Genomic DNA, 22,271 nt, shown 5'->3' on the forward strand with positions numbered 1-22,271 from the left:
TCCTATACCGTTCTCTGTCTCGCACTGCCCATGTTGTGTGCCCCTTGGTGTTAAGAACAACATCTTCTGCAAGGCTGATGGTTATATTTTCATTTTGGTAGCGAAGCAGTGGGTGGGAATCGTCGTTGGCCGGCGTGGTAGGGGTAGGGGTAGGGGTAGGGGCAGGGGCAGGGGCAGGGGCAGGGAAGGGGAGAGGGAGGCGGCGGTGCCAGCTGGCCAGGCCGGGTGACACAGGCGCCGTGACGGGCGGCGGCCGCTCCCCTCGCCGTCTGATTGGGGCTCGGGGGTGGCGGCTGGCGGCACTGGGCGGAGCGCCGGGCCTGGGCAAAGGATACAGTGTTGGGCCGGCCGGGGAGAGGAGGCACTCGGCGGGGGCAGGGAGAGGAGAGGCGGCTTACAAAGTGATCGGCCCGGAAACGAGCTCCATCGGCCAGGGAGACGATACAAAGCATCTGCCGGAGGACGGGTCTCACCGGCCGGGGTGGATACAAAGTAGCGGCCGGGGAAGGAGCCCCATCGGCCGGGGGGAGGAGGAAGGAGGATATAAAGTATCGAGCGGCCGGACTATCCAGACGGAAGGCCCCGGGATCGGGGAGAGAGCGGGGGCGGCCTCTCCGAGGGTCGGAGCCCGAACACCGGGGGCGGCCATGGGTGAGACGAAGATCATCTACCACATCGACGAGCAGGAGACGCCGTACCTGGTGAAGCTGCCGCTGGCCGCCGAGCGCGTCACCCTGGCCGACTTCAAGCAGGTGCTGAACAAGCCCAACTACAAGTTCTTCTTCAAATCCATGGACCAGGACTTCGGGTGAGAGCCGGGGCCGGCGGGCGGGGGGGAGAGAGAGAGAGAGGGGGAGAGGGGATGAGAGGAGAGAGGAGGAAAGAGGGGAGGAAGGGAGAGGGAGGGACGGGGAGGTGAGGCCGGGGGAGGAAGATCAGAGGAGAGAGGGAGAAGGAAAGGTCGGGGAGTCCTGGGAAGGGAGAGTGAGATAAACTGGGGGGATCAAAGGGAGAGGGGAGGGACAAGGAGAGGTGGGGAAGTCCGGGGTTAGGAAGTGGAAGAGAGAGGGAGTTGGGGTTACGAGAGGGAGGGGAGTGGAGGGGAGGGAGGCTGGGAGAGTGAGAGGGAGAGGTGGGGGAGTGAGGGAGAATGGAGGTCCGAAGGGGAGAGGGGAAGGAGTTGGGGGTGAGGGTGTCAGTGAGAGGGGAGACAGGGATGGGGAAGCCCGGGGAAGAGAGAGGGAGATTCAGGGCAGGAAGGGAAGGTGGGAGAGAGAGAGAGAGAGAGAGGGACAGGCACCCGGAGGGGAAAGACCCGCAGAGAAGGTGCCAGAGGGGAAGCCCGGAGGCCAAGCGCCAGCTCTGAGGCCGGGGACGGGGGGGTTGATGTGGCAGCCGGGCGCAGGGGGGCAGTAGCCGGGGACTGTGTGGGTTGTCATGGCCGGAGGCTCGGGGAGCTGTGGTCGAGGCCCGGGGTGGATGGGGAGGGGAGGGACAGAGACCGCCCTGACACTTCCTACGGCCTGTCCCTCCCAGCTGTCGAGCGCCCGGTACTTGAGGTCCTACCCGGGCTGGGCCGGGGGAGAGAGACCTTGGGGCCGAGGTCCCTCTCCTCTCCCTCCCTCCCTTCCTCCTCTCTCCAGCCCCATCAGACAGGAAAATGGCGGAGCCTCTTTGTGTGTGTGTGTGTGGGACGGGGTTGATTCCGAGAGTTCCGTCTGTTTGTGATGGGGATCCAGTGTTGGTGGCTGCAGCCGCGGCCTCGCCTGGAGCGGGGATCCACGGACAGGACGTCCCGTGGCTGCAGCCCGCAAGAGCCTGTCTCAGTGACCGCGGCCCGGGGCACAGGCCCGGGGGGCAGGGCTGGGCTGACAGCTCGGTGGCTGAATGTTTGCATCCTCCCCATTCTGCTGGAACCAGCGACCGCGCTTTCACTGACAACCCGCGCATCTTTAACCCGGTGCAAAAGGATCTTTAGGATCTCTCCCCAGTCTGAACCTTCCTCCCCCCCTGGTCAATCCACCCTTGTCCCTCCCTCCCTCCCTCTGGCTGTATATCTCACTCGTCTCCATCCCCACTTTGACTCCATCTACTCACGCTGTCTTGGGAAAAGTAGACAGGGGTGGCACAGTGTGGAGAGCCTCAGCCTCGCAGCGCCAGAAATCCAGCTTCAATCCTGACCTCGGGTGCTGTCTGTGTGTGGAGTTTGCATGCTCTCCCTGTTACTGCGTGTGTTTCCTTCTGGGGCTCCCGTTTCCTCCCAGGTTAATTGCCTCCCTGTAAATTGCCCTTCGTGTGCAGGGAGTGGATGAGATAGTGGCAATATCATAGAACTAATATGAACGGTGAACTGGTATGAACAAAACTAGTGTGAATGGGTGATGGATGGTTGGCATGGACTTGTTAGACCGAAGGGCTGTTTCCATGCTGTATCAATCAATCCAACATAATCAAACATATTCTGCACCATTGTAGACATTGGACTTTGTCTCTGGAACTGATGTGCTCCAATGCTGAAAACTATATTCTGAACCCTATCTTCCCCTTTGCTCTACCTATTGTACTTGATTTTGGCTTGTTTGTATTTATCCGATCTAATTGGATAGTATGCAAAATAAAGCTTTTTCACTGTACCTCGGTATATGTGACAATAATACACCTAAATCTTATCTGACACCTTTTTGCAAAACACAAAGTGCTATAGGAACTGTGCGGGTCAGGCAGCATCTGTGGAGGGGATGGACAGGAGATGTTTCCAGATTGCACCCTTCTTCAGACTATTTGTAGTAGAGCAGAGAAAACTGGAAAAGAGGCACCTGCAATTCTGTTGTTTGACACTTTTTGTCTCCTTATCCCTCTAGCCTTTTTCACTTTCACCACCCATCTGACAATGATCCCCACCCCCTTCCCCCACACACACACCTGTATCCACCTCTTACTTGCCAGGTTCTGTCCCACCCCGCCTCTCTTTTCCAGCTTTTTACCCCTCCTACTCGAAACATCAGTCCGAAGAAGGGTACTGACCCAAAATATCACCGAGCCATGTTCTCCAGAGAGGCTGCCTGACCTACTAGGTTACTCCAGCACTTTGTGTCAAACTTTGTCGTGGGTTTGCATTAAGGAAAATTGCAATGTGGACATGTTTTGTGGATCAAAACTCCTATGTGATGTGGGGTGGTCTGTATGGGTTCAGTTTAGTTTTTGTTTAGAGATATAGTATGGAAACGGGCCCTTCAGCCCACAGAATCCATCAATCTCCCATTCACACTAGTTCTATGTTATCCTATTTTCTCATCCACTCCCTACGAACTAGGGGCAATTTACAGAGGCCAAATAACCTACAAACCTGCACGTCCTTGGGATGTGGGAGGAAACCGATGCACCTGGAGTAAGCCCATGTGGTCACAGGGAGTATGTGCAAACTCCGTACAGGCAGCACCTGAGGTCAGGATCGAACCCGGGTTCGATCTGGCGCTCACAGACAGCAGCTCCAACAGCTGCACAACTGTGCCGTTAATATGATACAGGTGGACACGGGTCTTTCGGTAGAAAAGACTAACGCCTGCAAGGGATGGTACAAATCTAGTATCATGTATACTTGCAAGACAGAAACCAGAACAACTTGTAATCATTGCCATCCCTATGTTTTATAGTAAAACACCCTTGCACATCCCAGCACTAGATTTGATAATGTGCTGTTAATGGAATATGTGATCGATGTAAGACACAAATGCTGGAGTCAGACCAGTGTCGATGGAGCTTCTCAGTTGCCATGGGCAAGTTGGGCTGAAGGCCTGATTTCTGTGCTGTATGACTCTCTCAACTCTTGGATTTCTGCATTGTGTAACTGGAGGATGTTAGTGATTGGAAGGGGTGAGGTCTCAAAGGGATTTGATTGCAGAGAAGAGAAAATGGTAAAGTCGTGGCATTGCCAGACCCGAAGCCACTGTTTTCAGTGGTGAGTGATGAGCAATATTAATTTCCATTTATCTTGCACAATAACATAGGAAAAACTCCACCCACCCCCCCCCCCCCCCCCCCCCAAGGCACTGTACGGGAGGGATGTCAAAGTAGGACTGACATTGAGATATACAAGGAAATAGCAGGGCACAAGGAACTGCAGATGCTGGAATCTTGAGCAAAATGTGAAGTGCTGGAGGAACCCAGGAGGAAATGGACGAGTGACGTTTTGGATCAGGACTCTTCTTCGGACTGATTGTAGTAGGTGGGGAAAAAGGTGGAGAAGAGAGCTCATGAGCCATAGTAGCAGAATTGGGCCATTTGGCCCATCGAGTCTGCTCCACCAATTGATCGTGGCTGATCTATCTTTCCCTCTCAACCCCATTCTCCTGCCTTCTCCCCGTAACCTTTCAGAAGTGGGGACAAGACAAAGCATGGCATGTGATAGGTGGTTACAGGATGGGGGTGGGGTGGTTGATTCTATAACCAACATTATTGCGGACATTGGACTTAGTCTCTGGAACTGTTACAATACAATGCTGAGAAACTACATACTACACTGTCTCTTTCCTATACCTTTTTGATTTGAGATTATCTGGTTTGAGTGGATAGCAAGCGAAACAAATTTCTTCACTATATCCAAGTACATGGGACAGTAATAAACCTAAACTTAAATTAGCAGATGGCTGGAGTAAGTGACAAAGGCTAGAGGTGAAAAGGAGACAAAAGGGGGTCAGCTAAGGAGAGAAGAAGAGGAGGGAAATGTGAAGACAGAAGGAGGGATATAGTCGGAAAGGGACAAGAGGGAGGGGAACTAAAATCTTGTCTGGGCTCGGTTTTTGAGGTGTCAAAGTGGCGCATCGGTAGAGTTGTTGCCTTACAGCACCAACGACCCAAGGTTGATCCTGACTACGGGTGCCGTCTGTATGGAGTTTGTACATTCTCCCTGTGACCGCATGGATTTTCATCAGCTGCTCCAGTTTCCTCCCACACTCTAAAGACGTACAGGTTTGTAGGTATTCAAAAAGGAACTGCAGATGCTGGAATATCGAAGGTACACAAAATTGCTGGGGAAACTCAGCGGGTGCAGCAGCATCTATGGAGCGAAGGAAATAGGCTCCTTCGCTCCATAGATGCTGCTGCACACGCTGAGTTTCCCCAGCAATTTTGTGTACCTCAGGTTTGTAGGTATATTGGCCCTCTGTAAATTAGCCTTAATTTAGTTTAAAGATACAGTGTGTAAACATGCCCTTCAACCCACCAATTATGCTCCAACCAGCGATTACCCTGTACACTAGCACTATCCTAAACACTAGGGACAATTTATTATTTACAGATGCCAATTAGCCTACAAAGCTGCTCGTTTTTGTAGTGTGGGAGGAAACTGGGTCACCCAGAGAAATCCCACGCAGTCACAGGGAGAACGTACATACTCCGCACAGCCAGCACCCATAGCCAGGTTCAAACCCGGGTCTCTGGCGCTGTGAGGCAACAACTCTATCGCTGCGCCACTGTGCCACTCTGTGTGGGGAGTGGATGAGGAAGTGGGATGACATAGCAAAAACAAATGTCGATTGTCCCTAATGTGTAATATAGTGCTAGTGTATAGGACGATGGCTGGTCGGTGGGTGAGTTGAAGGGCCAGTTTCCGCGCTGTATCTCTAAAGTCTAAAGAAGGAGAGCAAGGTGCAAAGATACACGAGGAGGATTCCAGGCCTCGGGATCTTGGCAGCTGAATGCTAGGCTTTCGGTAATGGGGTAACTGATATGGGTCTGATCAAACGCTCAGAATTGCAAATACAACATGGCTGGAGGCAGAGAGGGATTTGAAAACCCTCTATCCAGGAGTGTGCTGAAATGAATTAGATTAGAGGTAGCAAAGGCAGGAAGGGGGATTTCGGTGGTAGTGGGTTGGTGTTGTGAGACATTGTGGAATAAGATGGTGCCAGATTGTGGTGACCCTTTGTAGGCTGGTTCCTGAGGTGGATCTACTAACATCCGCTACAACCATTCCTCTCTATTAAATTCCTTTTCCACCTTGTAAATTTAGTTGTTCCCTTTGCTCTATCTATTGTACTTGAGTTGGACTTGATTGTATTTATGTATTGTATTATCTGATTTGCTAACAAAACACAGCTTTTCACTGTACCTCAGTACATGTGATAATAACTGTGGTACAGTGGATGGAGCCACTGCCTCACAGCGCCAGACACCCCGGGCTCGATCCTGACCTCTGGTGCTGCCTGTGTGTGCAGTTTGCACGTTCCCCCTGTGACCGCATGGGCTTCCTCCAGGTGCGCCGGTCTCCTCCCACACTCCAAAGACGTGCAGGTTTGTGGGTTAATTGGCTTCTGTAACATGTTCCTAGTGTGTCAGATAGAACTAGTGTATAGGTGATTACCACCTCCACATCCTTCTTGTAATGAGTCAACCAGAACTGTACACAATACTCCAAATGCAGCTTGACCTATAAGTGCTATAAAGCTGCATCATGACTTCCTGACACTCAATACTTTACCGATGAAAACAAGCATACCATATGTAGAAACAAGAAACTGCAGATGCTGGTTTATACCAAAGATTGACACGTTCCAGTGGAAAATGTAATGTTGGTGAATTGATTCACTGTAAAGACAGGCTGGATTTGAAAGAAGATAAAATGCTGGAGTAACTCAGTGGGTCAGGCAGCATCTCTGGAGAAAAAGTATGGGGCGTTTCAGGCGGGACCCTTCGTCAGTTCTTATACCATAGCATACCGTATGCCTCCTTCACCACTCTATCTACTTGCTCTCTTGAGTGTTCAGTGGGAGGAAATTCTGCACCTTCATTGTGTTACTGGGCAAGGCTGTTTAAGGTGCTATTGAAAGCGGGGGACTGGAGGGATGAGATGGGGTAGGTCTCATCAGCGTACAATTGACAATGGTGCCACATTTCCTAAAGTTGCCTGTAGATAGGACACCATAGGATAAGATATGACTGTAAGATTTATTGACTAGTGTAGATGGGGCATCTTGGGGCCTGTTTCTGCACTGCATTATATTATTGCCTATTAAGATTTACTGTCGAGTAGTTGAGGCATCTTAGTTGGCAAGGACAGGTTGGGTCGAGGGGCCTGTTTCCGTACTGTATGACATTATTATCCCTTCACATCTTTTCACGAAATGTCTGGAACACAAAAGTCGCATGTTACCCCCAGCTAGCCTCCCATGGGAGTGGAGTTGATTGTCAGAACTGAGGTGGAGGTGGTGAACTGAGAACAGACAGAACTCCAAGAACCAAGATCACACAAGCCAAACATGGGCAAGTAGGACTAGCCTAGATGGGGCAAGTTGGTCAGCACGGACAATTTTAACTGGGTGCATCACAGCATGATTTGGTACCTGCTCCATCCATGATTGCAAGAAATTGCAGAGAATTGTGGATGCAGTCCAGCCCTTCACACAAGACAACCTCTCTTTCATTGAGTCTATCTACACTTCATGCTGCCTTGGCAGGGCCAGGAGCATAGTCAAGGACCAGTCTCACCTTGGTCACTCTCTCTTCTCCCCTCTCCCATCAGTGAAAATGCACAACTCCAGATTCAGGGACAGATTCTTCCCAGTTGTTATCAGGCAACTGAACCATCCTATCACCAACTAGAGAGCAGTCTTGACGTACCATCTACCTCATTGGAGACCTTTGAACTAATTCTTTAATTTTCGAACTAATTCTCTACTATAATTATTTAATCAGATTCTACTGGACTTTATCTTGCACTGAATGTTATTTCCTGTACACTGTGGACAGCTTGGTTGTTATTATTTCTAGTCTTTCCGCTGAGTGGATAGCACGCGATAAAAAGCTTTTCACTGTGTCTTGGTACATGTGACAATAATAAACTAAACTAAACTGGGAGAGAAGCAGAGTTAATGTTTCATCTTAATGACACTTCATCATTGATCTATGAAGGGTCTTTGAGTGAATCGTTAACTCTGATCCTCTTTCTGCAGATGCTGCCCGACCTGCTGGATGTTCCCAGCATTTCCTGTCTGCAACATTAACATGAATTAGCGTCATATAGCGTGGAAACAGGCCCTTCGGCCCAATTTGCCCACTCCGACCAACATGTTCCATTTGCACTAGTTTCACCTGCCTGCGTTTGGCCCATATCCCCGCGAACCTGTCCTATCCATTTGCACTTGTATGGATCCATGTGGGGAAATGTGTCACTGGAATTCTCGCCGTGACCTATGTGTCAGCTTGGCTGGGTTGGTGGAACTGTGGCTCGCTGAGACTTGAACTCGAGTCACATGTTCTAATCCAGACCACGCTCACACAATTAAAGTCTCCCGTTGATCAGCTGGCTGTGCCGTTTAATGAGTTTTTGGCCCGATATATCACGGCACAGGATGGAGTTACTAAACGAATAGTCTCTGTTTGGAGGTCAAAGGGTGGCCAGTAAAAAAATAATAAATTGCATTTTGAGAGAGAGAGAGATAAAGGAGTTTGAGGAAGAGAGGGGGGTTTGAAGGGGAGAGTGAGAGAGAGAGTAGGGTGTTTGAGGAAGGGGGGGGGGGGTTTGGGGAGAGTGAGAGAGAGTGGGGTGTTTGAGGGAGAGAGGTGGGTTAGAGGGCGAGGGGAGTTTGAGGAAGGAAGAGTGGGTTTGAAAGGGAAGAAGTGGAGTTTGAGAGAGGAGTTTGAGGGGGCAAGAGAGCGAGGAGAGGGGGGGGGGGGGTTGAGGGAGTGCAGGAGAGTGAGAGTTTCATTGGTTTTTTTTGTACTAAATCAGAACAATGAAATTCTTGCAACATGAAGGCTGAGTGGACAGAGATTTCTCTCTCTGTCAGAAATATTCCTGACTGAATTATTTTAACACTTCACACCTGCTCAATGAAAATCATTCATTAAAAAAAAAATCAGCTTTTGGAATGGTGATGCGTGTAAAATAAAATGCAGCGTTTCTGGAGCGGTGGCAGCTGTTTGTGAAATTCTAGAGTAATTCTGTCGGGGAACTGTGTGGTGTGGAGGTAGTTGGCGAGATTCATGACTGGCAGATCCTGGAATGTTCTGGTCACCGGCACGGAATCAAAAGTCATGCAGTGTTTAGTGAGAGTGTTTGTGTTGGAATTTGAATGAAGTTTACATGCCCAGCATCGAGACTGAAGAAATAGGTCAGAAGGGAAAGTATTTAATGGAGATGTGAGGGGCAAGGCTGCTGTTCAGACTACAGTCTGGTGAAGGACCCCTGTCCACTACCTCCGCAGGTGCTGAATTCCTCCCGGTGATAAATAAACACAAAATACTGAACCAACCAGCCCTGAAACTCACCCGAACCGGACTTTGTCTATAACTTAATGTTTAATTTATAATTTAATGCGTGCACTTTATAATTCAACGTTAAATTTACTGTATGGAATCCTCCAGCACGTGATTTTCACACAGGATTGTACCATGTATGGAACTGGCGTGACTATAAACTCAGTCACGGTGGCGCAGAGGTAGAGTTGCTGCCTTACAGCAAAATGCAGCGCCCGAGACCCGGGTTCGATCCCGACCACGGGTGCTGTCTGTATGGAGTTTGTACGTTCTCCCCGTGATCTGCGTGGGTTTTCTCCGAGATCTTCGGTTTCCTCCCACACTCCAAAGACGTACAGATTTGTAGGTTAATTGGCTTGATAAAAATGTAAAATTGTCTAAGCTGGCGATATGCAGAATACTGCCCTACTGACTACAAAATTCAGAAGGTTCAGAAGGACTGACTGACTAACTCAGTGGGTCAGGCAGCATCTATGGAGGAAAGTAACAGGTGAAGTGTTGGGTCAGGACCCTTCGTCTGCAGTTCCTTCCTCGTTGAACTGCTGAGTTCCTGCAGCACTTTGTGTTTTGGTTCCTATTCCAGCATCTGCAGTTACTCGTGTCTACTGTTTGGGGAAAGGACAGTGACATTCTTTATCTATCTTCAGGGATTTTAGGGACAGTTGGTGGTAACTCTCAATTTACTCTGAGGGTTCTGCTATTGGTGTTCCTTGTCTTTTAGATTTTTCGGGATACAATGTGGAAACAGGCACTTCAGATCACCGAGTCTGCACCGACCAGTGCACTAACACTATCCTCTACACTAGGGACAATTTTCAATTTTACCAAAGCCAATTAACCCACAAACATGCACATCTTTGGAGCGTGGGAGGAAACTGGAGCGGTTACAGGGATGAACGTACACACTCCGTATAGACAGCAACCATAGTCAGGATTGAACCCGGCTCTCTGGTGCTGTAAGGCAGCAACTCTACTGCTGCACCACTTGTCCCTGAAGTACAGAGGAGTGTGGTTATCACTGTTACTCAGACGGCCGTTAGTTTGTGCTGGGATGAGCTGGTTGGGTCTTGGTCTTTGAGCATTGTTTATCTCATCGTGCTGCACTATTCCTTCGGGCAGAGGGTAGAGCTGCTGCCTCACAGCACTGGAGACCCGGGTTTCAATTCTGACCATGTGTGCTGTCTGTGTGTGTGTGGAGTTTGCACGTTCACCCTGTAACCACATAAGTTTCCTCAGGGTGCTCTAGTATCCTGCAACATTCCAAAGATGAGCGGGTTTGTCGGTTAATTGGCCCTCTGTAAATTGCCCTAGCATGTGAGGAGTGGATGCAAAAGTGGGATAACAATAGTGTGAATGGGTGATTGATTGATTGTCAGTGTGGAATAGTGAGGCTTGTAGATTGGTTATGACCAAACTGCATTACAGAGACACTGGGGTCTGATCCTCTGGATAAATATCAAATATCTTGATCACTGACACGTCACCATGGGAACTTTCTGGAGACAAATCTGTTGCTTGTTCTGAATGGCTTAAAAACGGCAGCATCCCATGGTCATTTACGTTTATCAGTGTCACATGTACTGAGGTACAGTGAAAAGCTTTGTGTTCCATGCTATCCAAACAGATCAGCAAAGGGGAAGATACAGATTGCAGAATATAGCTCTCAACATTGAAGCCCACCAGTTCCATAGACAAAGTCCATCGTGCAATGGTGTTGAGGTGAATCAGACAGTGCCGTAGCTTATGGAAGGACTGTTCACAAGCCTGATAACTGAGGGGAAGATGTATATATTATATAAACGCATGAATCAATTTTGACGTGGATCCTTGCACTGTGTTCTCAGTAATAGTATGTTAGCAATGATGTAGCACCTCTTGGTTAGATGTGCATGGAAATATGATGTATGGTCATTTCTCAATGCGGTAGAATTATTGATCTGGTGACAGCGAGTGAAATATACTCTGCAGAAATCATTTGCAGTAAAACTTGTTAACAAGGGAGACTGGAACGTAGACAGTAAAGCACAGGAACAGTTCCTGTGCTGTACGTTCTCCCTGTGACTGCATGGGTTTCCTCTGGATGCTCCAGTTTCCTCTGGATGCTCCAGTTTCCTCCTACATCTCAAAGACGTGCGGGCTTGTAGGTTAATTGGCCCTCTGCAAATTGTCCCTGGTGTGTAGGGAGTGAATGAGAAACTGGAATAACATGGAACTGGTGTGAACGGCTGATCGACATGGACTCGGTTGGCTGAAAGGTTTGTTTCCATGCTGTATCACTAAACTATAGGGAAGAGCTTATTAGACCAATGATTAGTTCAGTGATGCCAACCAGCGAACCCCTGTACACTAGTTACATTCCACACATTGGAGACAATTTCTAAAAGCCAACTAACCTACAAACCTGTACGTTTTTGGAATGTGAGAGTTTTTAGAGACACAGCACGGAAACAGACCCTCCGGTGTGCGGAGTTTGGCTCTTTGGCCCAGCGATCCCCGCACATTAACACTATTCTACTAGGGACAATTTTTCCATTTACCAAGCCAATTAACCTATAAACCTGTACGTCTTTGGAGTGAGGGAGGAAACTGAAGATCTCGGAGAAAACCCACGCAGGTCGCGGGGAGAACGTACAAACTCTGTACAGGCAGTACCCGTAGTCGGGATCGAACCCGGGACTCCAGTACTGCATTCGCTGTAAGGCAGCAACTCTACCGCTGCGCCCCCGTGACTGCCCAAGAATGTGCAAGCTCCATACAGACAGCACCCCTAGTCCGGATCAAACTCTGGTCTTTGGCGATGTGAGGCAGAGGCTCTATCAGTGCGCCACTGTGCTGCCCTGAAAATAACGAAGAGATTGTGACCAACAGGGTTTGTTCATTATTCCAGTAAGTAAGGCCACGGCTGCCCACAGATCTATTATAGTGCAGGGGTGACGTCAGGGGCTGTCTTTGCCTAAGCCTGGAATCCCACTGTACACAACATGCATTCGCTTCTCTATTTGCGGTTTGTTTACTTTAGTAATTGCTCTTTTCCTTGGGTTTGGTGTGTCTGCCTTTCTAATTGAGTTCAGCATCTGGTTACTGACGGGCTGGGACTCGTTGGACTCTCTCAGTGTTAAAGTTTGCTTGCTGAGCCTTCAAGGTCGGGAAACTCTCTGGGTTCGTTTCCAGTTCCTGTCGGCCTGTGTGTTTAATTCAATTGCGAATTATCGAGAGTTGTGGATGTAGCACAGTTTTTTTCACACAGACCAGACTCCCCACCAACGACTCCATCTACACTTCCCACTGCCTTGGGAAAGCATCTGACATAATCAAGGACCACTCGCAACCTGCTCAGTCCCTCTTCTCTCCTCTCCCATCATGCAGAAGATATATAAGCTTGAAAGCAAAACACCACCAGATTCAGGACTAGCTTCTTCCCCGCTATCAAGCCACTGAACAGTCATTCACTGAGCTAGCTTGTAGTCCCAATCCTCCAACCTATCTTACTGGGATATTTTTACTTTTTGCCTGGAATTGTATTGCTACAATGCTGAAAATTACTTTCTGCATTCTGTTATTTTCTCTTTGCCTGTTGTAGTTTATTGATTGATTTGAAAGATTCAGGGTGGAAAGAGGCCCTTCAGCCCTACCGGATCCATGCTGACCATCAATCTCCCGTTCACACAAGTTATGTTATCCCTCTTTCTCATCTGCTTCCTACACACTAGGGGTGTACAATTTACAGTAGGGCCTACCAACCTGTAAACCAGCACGTCTTTGGGATGTGGGAGGAAATCCACACTGTCACAGGGGGAACTACCACACAGACTCCACACTGACAGCACCAAAGGTCGGGATCGAACCTGAGTCTCTGACACTGTGGGGCAGCAACTCCACCAGCTACGCTACTGTGCTGCCCCAAAAGTCTCGCAAATTAAACAATATTTTATTTTTGCACACTTCTTTCCAAAGTGGATAACATCATGTTTCACACTACTTGTTCCTCTTACCAACTAGTTGTGCCTGCTCTATGCCGTTAAGTGCAAATCCATCGACGTGTAAGACTGGGTTCAATGGTGGGTACAGGCCTGACCTTGTATAATATTTGAGTTGTACTGATGGATACAGATCTGATGTGTAGGAAGGAATTGCAGATGCTTATTTACACCGAAGATAGACACAGAATGCTGGAGTAATTCAGCAGGTCTGGTGGTATCTCTGGAGTAAAGGAACAGATGATGTTTTGGTTTGAGACCCTTGTCAGACTGGGCATTTGAGTTGAGACTTTCTTCAGACTGAATAAGGATTTGACTTGAAACATCACATTTATTTTCACCAGAGATGCTGCCTGACCCGCTGAGTTACTCCAGCATTTTGTGTTTATCTTTGGGTACAGATCTGAGGCCGTATACATGGGGTAAATACCTTGGGCTGTAGACTGTACCACCTCTTGAGACTGGTATAGAACAAGTAGCTTAGAGTGGTGCAAGAATTGTATGTGTGTACACGGTAACTGATCCCTGAATGTGCAACGGATGATGAAATGCATGGCTGATTAGTGATTGTAGCAACTTTTATACCTAGCCACGCATTCCATCTACTTTTGCCTGAAGGAGTAGGGAGTTCGCAGGCACTCAGTGGCACGGAGCCAGCTAGCAGGTGATTTCCACTGAAGAGGATTCCAGCCCTGTCTGCCGGTGGGGGGGGGGTGGGGCGGGAATCCCGGCTTCGATCCTGACTACGGGTGCTGTCAGTATGGCGTTTGCATGTTCTCCATGTGATGCCGTGGCTTTTTTCCCACATCCCAAAGACGTGCAGGTTTGTAGGTTAATTGGCTTCTGTAAATTATGAATTGTCCCTGGTGTGTTGGATAGTGCTAGTATACAGGGTGATTACTGGTTGGCGCAGACTTGGTGGGCCAAAGGGCCTGTTTCGTGCTGTAATTCTAAGTCGGTGAATAGCATTTTTTTGTTGCGTGCTTTCCAGTCAGTGGAGAAACTATACAGGAATACAATTAAGCTGTCCATTGTATACAGGTACAGGTTAAAGGGTAAAACATTTAGTGCAAGGTAAAGTCCGATTAAAGATAGCCCAACTTGCACGGGTCTTCAATGAGGTAGATGGGAGGTTCGGACCGCTCTCTAGTTAGTGATAGGATGATTCAGTTGCCTGATAACAGCTGGGAAGAAACTGTCCCTGTTTTGCACAGACTAACTTAGTTTAGTTTATTGTCATGTGTACCAAGGTACAGTGAAATGCATTTTTGTTGCATGCTATCCAATCAGCGAAAAGACTATACATGATTACCATCAAGCCATCCATAGTGTGCAGATGCAAGATAAAGAGAATAATGTTTAGTACAAGATAATGTTCAGTAAAGTCCGATTAAAGATAGTCCAAGGTTCTACAAAGAGTTAGATGAGAGGTCAGGACCGATCTTTAGTTGGTGAGAGGATGGTTCAGTTGCCTTGTTACAGCTGAGGAAAAAACTGTTCCTGAATCTAGAGGTGTGCGTTTTCACACTTCTGTATCTCTTGCTGTCATGACTTACAACGCCATTGTATGTTGCCCCTCCTGATTTCCATCCCTCTCAAGATATTCCCTTCACCGCCCCCTCATCCCTTCCCACTCATCCCTCCCCACTCTCTGCAGCACAACCTCTATTGGAGTTTTAACTTCTCCCTGTTCCGATTGACCCACAATTTTCCATGCTTCAGAGAGAGTTGCAACAAAACCATTCACCTCTTCAGGAAGCTTGAAACGTGATTATGGGGACTGGTTAGCGCAGTGAGTAAGTTATTCAACAACGTTGACTGCGTCATCCACATCCGTTGATGGAGAAAACATAAAATGTACTTAAAATGTGGACATTATGATGGTGTAGAAAAAGTAGCAGCCAATTTACACAGCAAGATCTCGCAGGCTCAGCGGTGCAGCTGATAGAACTGCTGCCTCTCAGCGCCTGTGCCCTGGGTTTGATCCTGACCTCGGGTGCTCTGTGTGACTGTTGTTTGCATGTTCTCCCTGTGACCACATGGGCTTCCTCCGCTTTCCTCCCACATCCCAAAGACGTGCGGGTGTGTGCATTGATTGGCCCTCTGTGAATCATCCCTAGCGTGCAGGCAGTGGATGAGAAAGTGGGATAACACAGAATGGGTGGTCGATGTGGACTCAGTGGGTCGAATGGCCTGTTACCATGCTGTATCGTTTTTTAACTAAAACAAACAGCTACTAGCCCAACAGACAGTGAATTACAGAACAGCCTTGCCCAACCCTTTTGCTTTGCTTTTTATTTCTTGTTTTCTCCACCCCTCAGTATTGTGCCATAGTTTACATCTTCCATGGCTGATCTGCTCCTCAGCTCTGTTTATCTAGCTCCGCTATTTGCCACATGCCATTCGATGCTATGAGCCGGCACACAGATCTATCCTCCTGTCTCCGACAGCTCCGTGGTAGCTTGACATTGGTTAGACACTCCAGATTAGTACTCCCCCACGCTTCTTGTAGCTGGAGGTGGGCCTTTGTGTGTATTTTTCTTTGTAACTGCAACACTGTAACATTATATTCTGCACTCTGTTATTTTTCTCGTTGCACTACCTGTACAACTTGTGTATGGCCTGCTTTAGACTTTTTAGACTTGAGAGATAAATTGATTTTGTCCATTTGTTGAAAAACACAGAAACAAAAACAATCACTCTTTTTAGATTTTTACTTTTCGACATACGGTGTGGAAACAGGCCCTTTGACCCGAGTCCGTGCCAACCAGCGATCTCCCTGTACACCAGCACTGTCCTGCACACTAGGAGAAATTTGTAGGAGGCAATTAACATACAATCCTGCATGTCATAGAGTTATAGAGTGATACAGTGTCGAATCAGGCCCTTTGGCCTAACTTGTCCAAACCGGCCAACATAGCTACACTAGTCCCACCTGCCTGCGCTTGGTCCATATCCCTCCAAACCTGTCCTATCCATGTACCTGTCTAACTGTTTCTTAAACATTGGGATAGTCCCAGCCTCAACTACCTCCTCTGGCAGCTTGTTCCATGCACCCACAGTCTTTGGGATGTGGGAGGAAACCGGAGCACCTGGAGGAAACCCATGTGGTCACAGGGAGAATGTACAAACTCTGTCAGACAGGGCCCATAGTCAAGATCGAATTGGGGTTTCTGGTGCAGTGAGACAAGCTCTGCCCGCTGCGCCACTGTGCTGGCCTGATTATACTCATATTTAGTATGGTTTGACTGGATAGCATGCAGACAAAATTTTTACTTTATCTCAATCAGCACACGTGACAATCATAAACAATACCAACATATCTTAATTACAATTTTGTTATTTGGAGAGGAAACAAGAATGGGGTGACGTATAGGGACGTATCTCCCAATTTAGAATTGATCAGGATTGCTTATAGTTAATATTCCAGGTTTAGTTTTAGGTTTGTATAGGAAGCAATACCAAAGATAAACACAAAATGCTGGAGTAACTCAGCCGGTCAGGCAGCATCCTGTGGGTCAAGCATGCTGCCTAACCCGCTGAGATACTCCAGCATTTTGCGTCTATCTTTACTTTTATGTTTATTATTGTCAGCGTATACCAAGGTACAGTGAAAAGCTTTGTTTTGCATGCTATCCAAATAGATCGGGTATTACTATACATAAATACAATCAAGCAAAACCCAAGTCCAACAGGTAGAGCAAAGGGGAAGATACAGAGTGCAGAATATAGTTCTCAGCATTGTAGCGCATCAGTTCCAGAGACAAAGTCCAATGTCTGCAATGGGGTAGCTTATGGAAGGACTGTTCAGAAGCCTGATAAAATAAGGGAAGAAGTGGTTCCTGAGTCTGATGGAGCGCTCTTTTCAAGCTTCTCTGCAGGGGTGGTGAAATGTACTTGGGGACGTACGCTTCCAACGGCTCTGTTCCGTTCCCCCTCCTCCCCCAGAGATGTGGGACAGATGCTCTGTGGCATTGTTGACCCTGGGGAGAGATGCAGCCTTTTAAAGTCTAGACGCAAATGGTGTGGGCTGTGTGTTTCCCCCTTTGCCTCGGAGGCTTTCTATTGATATGCATGATGGATCTGTAGTCATTTGGCTGACTTATTGTGATGGCAGATGTTGTGGGGCTGATGTACACTCCACACTCTGACTACTGAATGCTGTTCTTCAGGCTGGTCACTCCTGCCCTTGCTCTCACAATGCAGGTTTAGGTTCAGGTTTGCTTATTGTCATGTGTGCCGAGATACAATGAAAAGCATTGCTTTGCATGACTACCAAACAGATCATATATACCATACATAGATGCAATTAAGTCAAACTCAAGTACAATAGATAGAGCAAAGGAACGATACAGAGTGCAGAATAGTTCTCAGCATTGCAGCACATCAGTTCTATAGACAAAGTCCAATGTCCGCAATGGGGTCGAGGTGATTTGGACAGTACCCTAGCTTATGGAAGGACCGTTCAGAAGCCTGATAACAGAGGGGAAGAATCTGTACTTGAGTCTGGTGGTGTTCACTTTCAAGCTTCTGTGTCTTCTGCCGGACAGGTGCAGGGAGAGGAAGGAATGACTGGGGTGGCTGCTTGTAGATTGAGTAAATGGTGGGGAGTCTGGTCAGTGTGATAGACTGGGTTACATCCACAACTCTCTGCTATTCCCTGCGGTCTTGGGCAGAGCTGTTCCTAAACCAGACTGTGATGCAACCTGACATTATACTTTATACAGTGTGACTGTAGAAGTTTATAAGAGTCACTGCAGATGTGCCAAGTTTCCTCAGTCTGTTGAACAAGGACCAGCCTGTTCATATGTTGATAATAATGTATCTACAAGCTGATCTCTACCCTGTGAACTAAGTTGGGATATCTTATAGAGGTGTACAGGATTATGGGAGGAATAGATCGGGTCAATACAGTTTCTTTCCCCAGAGTAGGGGAATTGAAAACCAGAGGACTTGGGTTTAAGGTAAGGGGGAAAAGATTGAATAGAATACCTGAAGGGTAACTTTTTTTACACAAAGGTTAATGAGTGCATGGAACAAGCTGCCAGAGGAGGCCGGTACTGTCATAACGTTTAAGTGACATTTAGACAGGTACATGGATAGGGTAGGTTTAGAAGGATATGGGCCAAGCAGGTGGGACTGGTGTACTTGGTCAACGTGGACAAGTTGGAATGAAGGGCCTGTTTTTACGCTGTACGACTATGAATCTAAATGAAATGTAAATGGATCTGGGAAAAACACAAAGTGCTGGAGTAATTCAGCGGGTCAGGTAGTATCTCTGAGGAACATGGATAGGCAACATTTTGAGTCAGAACCCTTCTGTAGGTTGATTGTGGTCAGAGGGAGAAAGCTGGAAGAGAGGTGGGGGCAGAACAAGCCTGGCAAGTGATAGGTGGATACAGGTGGGGGGTGGGTGTTGGATTGGCAGATGGGTGGCATAAGTGACAAGGGCGAGAGAGAAAGGGAGACAAATGGGTGTCAGATAAGGAGAGAAGAGGAGTGGAATGAAAAGTCATAGCTGGAAGGGATGGCAGGGGGTTCGGGGTGGCGGGGGTGGTTGGCAGGACGGACTGGATTGGGAATAGTACACAGCCAGCTTCCACTCATTGGCTGATCATCAACCAAAATTAGAGGGTATTAACTTTGCAAAGAGGTTGGAATTTTTTTTGCTTTCTCTGGTTGAGAATAGGCCTGGTGGCAGTATATAAAATTCTGAAAGGCATGGATATGGTAGACAGTCAGAAGCTTTTTCCCCAGGGTAGCTCGAAGGTGAAAGGAGCAAAGTTGAAAGGAGATGAGTGGGATGGGGCTTTTACACAGAGGGCGGTGGGTGCCTGGAACGCATTGCCAAGGGTGGTGGTGGTGGAAGCAGATACGATAGTGGCGTTAAAGAGGCTTTTAGATAGGCACATGAATATGCAGGGAATGGAGGGATATGGATCACGTGTAGGCAGAAATTAGTTTAACGGCATCATATTCAGCACGGACATTGTGGGCAGAAGGGCCTGTTCCTGTGCTGTACTGTTCTATGTTCTAACGTGTCCACTTTCCTGTCCAAACCCCACAACCTGTGACAGACACAAAGTGTTGGAGTAAATCAGCAGGTCAGGCAGCATCTCTAGAGAAAATGGACATGCGGTGTTTCAGGCAGGACCCGTCTTCAGTCGGAAGAAGGGTTTCGACCCGAAACGTCATCTGTCCATATTATCCCGAGATGCTGCCTGACCCGCTGAGTTGCTCCAGCATTTTGGGTCTATCTTTGGTATAAACCAGCATCTGCAGTTCATTTTTATTACGACATATTGTGATCTCCTTGCGGAGATGTGAATGAATTTGTGTGTATCTGTAGCCCTGTTGCCGATAGAATCCAATGAATGGTAAACATCGGAGACATTTCTTTTTGCCTTCATTTCATTCCAATTTGAAGCTTTATCCCAAGACACTTGCCTTGTTCTGAGCTAACAAACAGAGGAAGTAACATTTTGTAATCTGCCCATTTAAGCCTTCTAAGAATTCATCAAATAAAAGGCTAATTAACTTAGAATGTGGAACTCACTGTTGTTTGAGGTGACCTTCAGGTGAAACGTACATGAGCACGAGGGAGAGGAGTGAGGTGACGGATGAGCCAAGAGGTTTGGGATAGCTTTGGGTGGAGTATAAATGCTGGTTTGACCTGTTCTAGGCTATAAATTAAATGTAATCGAATAGGTTAAATCAACAAAGTGTTGGAAATGCTCACCAGGTTAGTCATCATCTGTGGAGAGCCCTAAAATGATAACCAGTTAGTGTCGTTTATTGCGATGGGAATTGGATACAAAAGCCGGGAGCTTGTACTACAGGGCATTGGTGAGACCACATCTGGAATAGACCACTGTGTACATTACTGGTCTTCTGGTCTAAGGAAGGATGTTAGTCAATTGAAAGCTTTTTACTTTTGTTACTTTAGCTGTTTCCCTGAACCCCTCAGTTCCTATTAAATCTTTCCCCCCCTTACCTTAAATCTGTGTCCTCTGGTTCTTGATTCCCCCTACTCTGGGTAAAATATGGTGCATTTACCCTATCTATTCCCGCTCATGATTTAATACATCTCAATACCATCACCTCATCCTCCTGCACTCCAAGGAATAAAGTGGTAGCCTGCTCAACCTCTCCCTATAGCACCGGCCCTCAGGCCCTGACTTCTGTAAATTGCCCCTAGTGTGTAGAGAGCGGACGAGAAAGTGGAATGCCGTAGAACGGGTAGGCATGGGTGGTCGGTGGTCGGCGTGGACTCAGTGGGCTGAAGGGCCTGCTTCCACACTGTCCATCTTACCATCGATCCATCATGGGGGGAAAACAGACAAATGATGCTCAAGAGAGCGAGAGATGTCTGATTGAAACAAGTTGCCCTCGATCCCGAGGAGCAGGCTTTCTATGCTGAAATTAGCCGTAGCGATTTGATGTGTTAACATAGAAACATAGAAAATAGGTGCAGGAGTAGGCCATTCGGCCCTTCGAGCCTGCACCGCCATTCAATATGATCATGGCTGATCATCCAACTCAGTATCCTGTACCTGCCTTCTCTCCATACCCCCTGATCTCTTTAGCCACAAGGTCCACATCTAACTCCCTCTTAAACATAGCCAATGAACTGGCCTCAACTACCTCCTGTGGCAGAGAATTCCAGAGATTCACCACTTGTTGGTTTATCATTGCCACATGCACCAAGATACAGTGAAAAACTTTGTTTCCTGACTATCCAGTCAAACAAACACAAGTACAACAGTGCAAGGAGAAGTGCAGAATGTTCCAGAGTGCAGAATATAGTGTTACAGCATTACACTTACAGAAAATGTTAACTTTAGGACTGAGTCCACCAAGTGCGCGCTGACCAGTGATCTCCCCGTACACTATCACTATCCTACACACTAGGGACAATCTTTTTTTTTTTAACTGAAGCCAATTAGCCTACAAACCTACATCTTTGGAGTGTGGGAGGAAACCGGAGCACCCGGAGAAAACCCCCAGTCACAGGGAGAATGTGCAAACTCCATACAGATGGCACCCGTAGTCAGGATCGAACCTGGGTCTCTGGCGCTGTGTGGCTGCTGCACCGCTGTGCCAATTATTAACAGTTAAAAAAACAAATCTGTTTTCATAAGGTGGGTGTGGAAGAATGTTTCTGTTTGTGGGCAAATCTAGAATTAGGGACTTTATCTTGCACTAAATGTTATTCCCTTAATCCTGTATCTGTATTGTGGATGGTTTGATTGTAATCATGTACAGTCATTCTGCTGACTGGATAGCACACAACAAAAAAGCTTTTCACTGTACCTTGGTACACGTGACAATTAACTAAACTGAACTCTATCGTGCCTTGGAGGGTGAAAAGAAGCAGATAGATACCTGAAGTTCAACTATATTCCCATTACCTAAAGGCCAAGTGGTGTAGAGAGACAGCCCATCTTCAGCAATGTTAGGGTCATATATGGACCAAACACTTGAGTTCCGATCCTGCCGGGCATCAAGAACGATGGAGAACTTCTCAAGGAGAGAGAAAGGCAGTCAGCACTCGGAGAAAGGAGCACCTCATAGAATAATTGACAGGTTCTTGATTGGTAAGGGCATCAGAGGTTACCAGGAGAAGGTAGGAGAATGGGATTGAGAGGGTCAAATAGATTAGCCATAATTGAATGGTGGAGAGCGCATTCGATGGGCCGAATGGCTTAATTCTGCTCCACCATTCAATTACAGCTGATCTATTTGTCTTATGGACAATTCTGCAGACTGAAGAAAAGTCCCAACCTGAAACATCACTTATCCACGTTTTTTCAGAGATGCTACCTGACCTGCTGAGTTACTCCAGCACTTTGTCTTTCTTTGTCAACCAGCATCTGCAGGTCTTTGAGTCCCCAGATTAGTTTAGTAGTGTAGTCTGTTATCCAGCAACTGAGCCCAACATATTCATTGGAGATCCTCAGACTACCTTTAATTGGACTTTATGGATTTTATCTTGCACTAAATGTTATTCTCATTAACCTGTACCTGCACACATTGGAT

General features: G+C 47.5%; 1 protein-coding gene across 1 annotated transcript in view; it reads left to right on the forward strand.

Moving 5' to 3' along the window:
• The first annotated feature begins 371 nt into the window (after positions 1–371).
• dvl3 (dishevelled segment polarity protein 3) overlaps positions 372–22,271 on the forward strand; it is an 86,481-nt gene continuing 64,581 nt past the window's right edge. The window contains exon 1 of the mRNA XM_033031762.1: positions 372–808. Within this exon, the coding sequence (XP_032887653.1) occupies positions 648–808 (161 nt within the window). The 5' untranslated portion in view covers positions 372–647. The remainder of the gene's footprint in view (positions 809–22,271) is intronic.

This window comes from Amblyraja radiata, chromosome 13 (genome assembly GCF_010909765.2).
Source record: "Amblyraja radiata isolate CabotCenter1 chromosome 13, sAmbRad1.1.pri, whole genome shotgun sequence".
In the NCBI taxonomy this organism is placed as follows: domain Eukaryota; kingdom Metazoa; phylum Chordata; class Chondrichthyes; order Rajiformes; family Rajidae; genus Amblyraja; species Amblyraja radiata.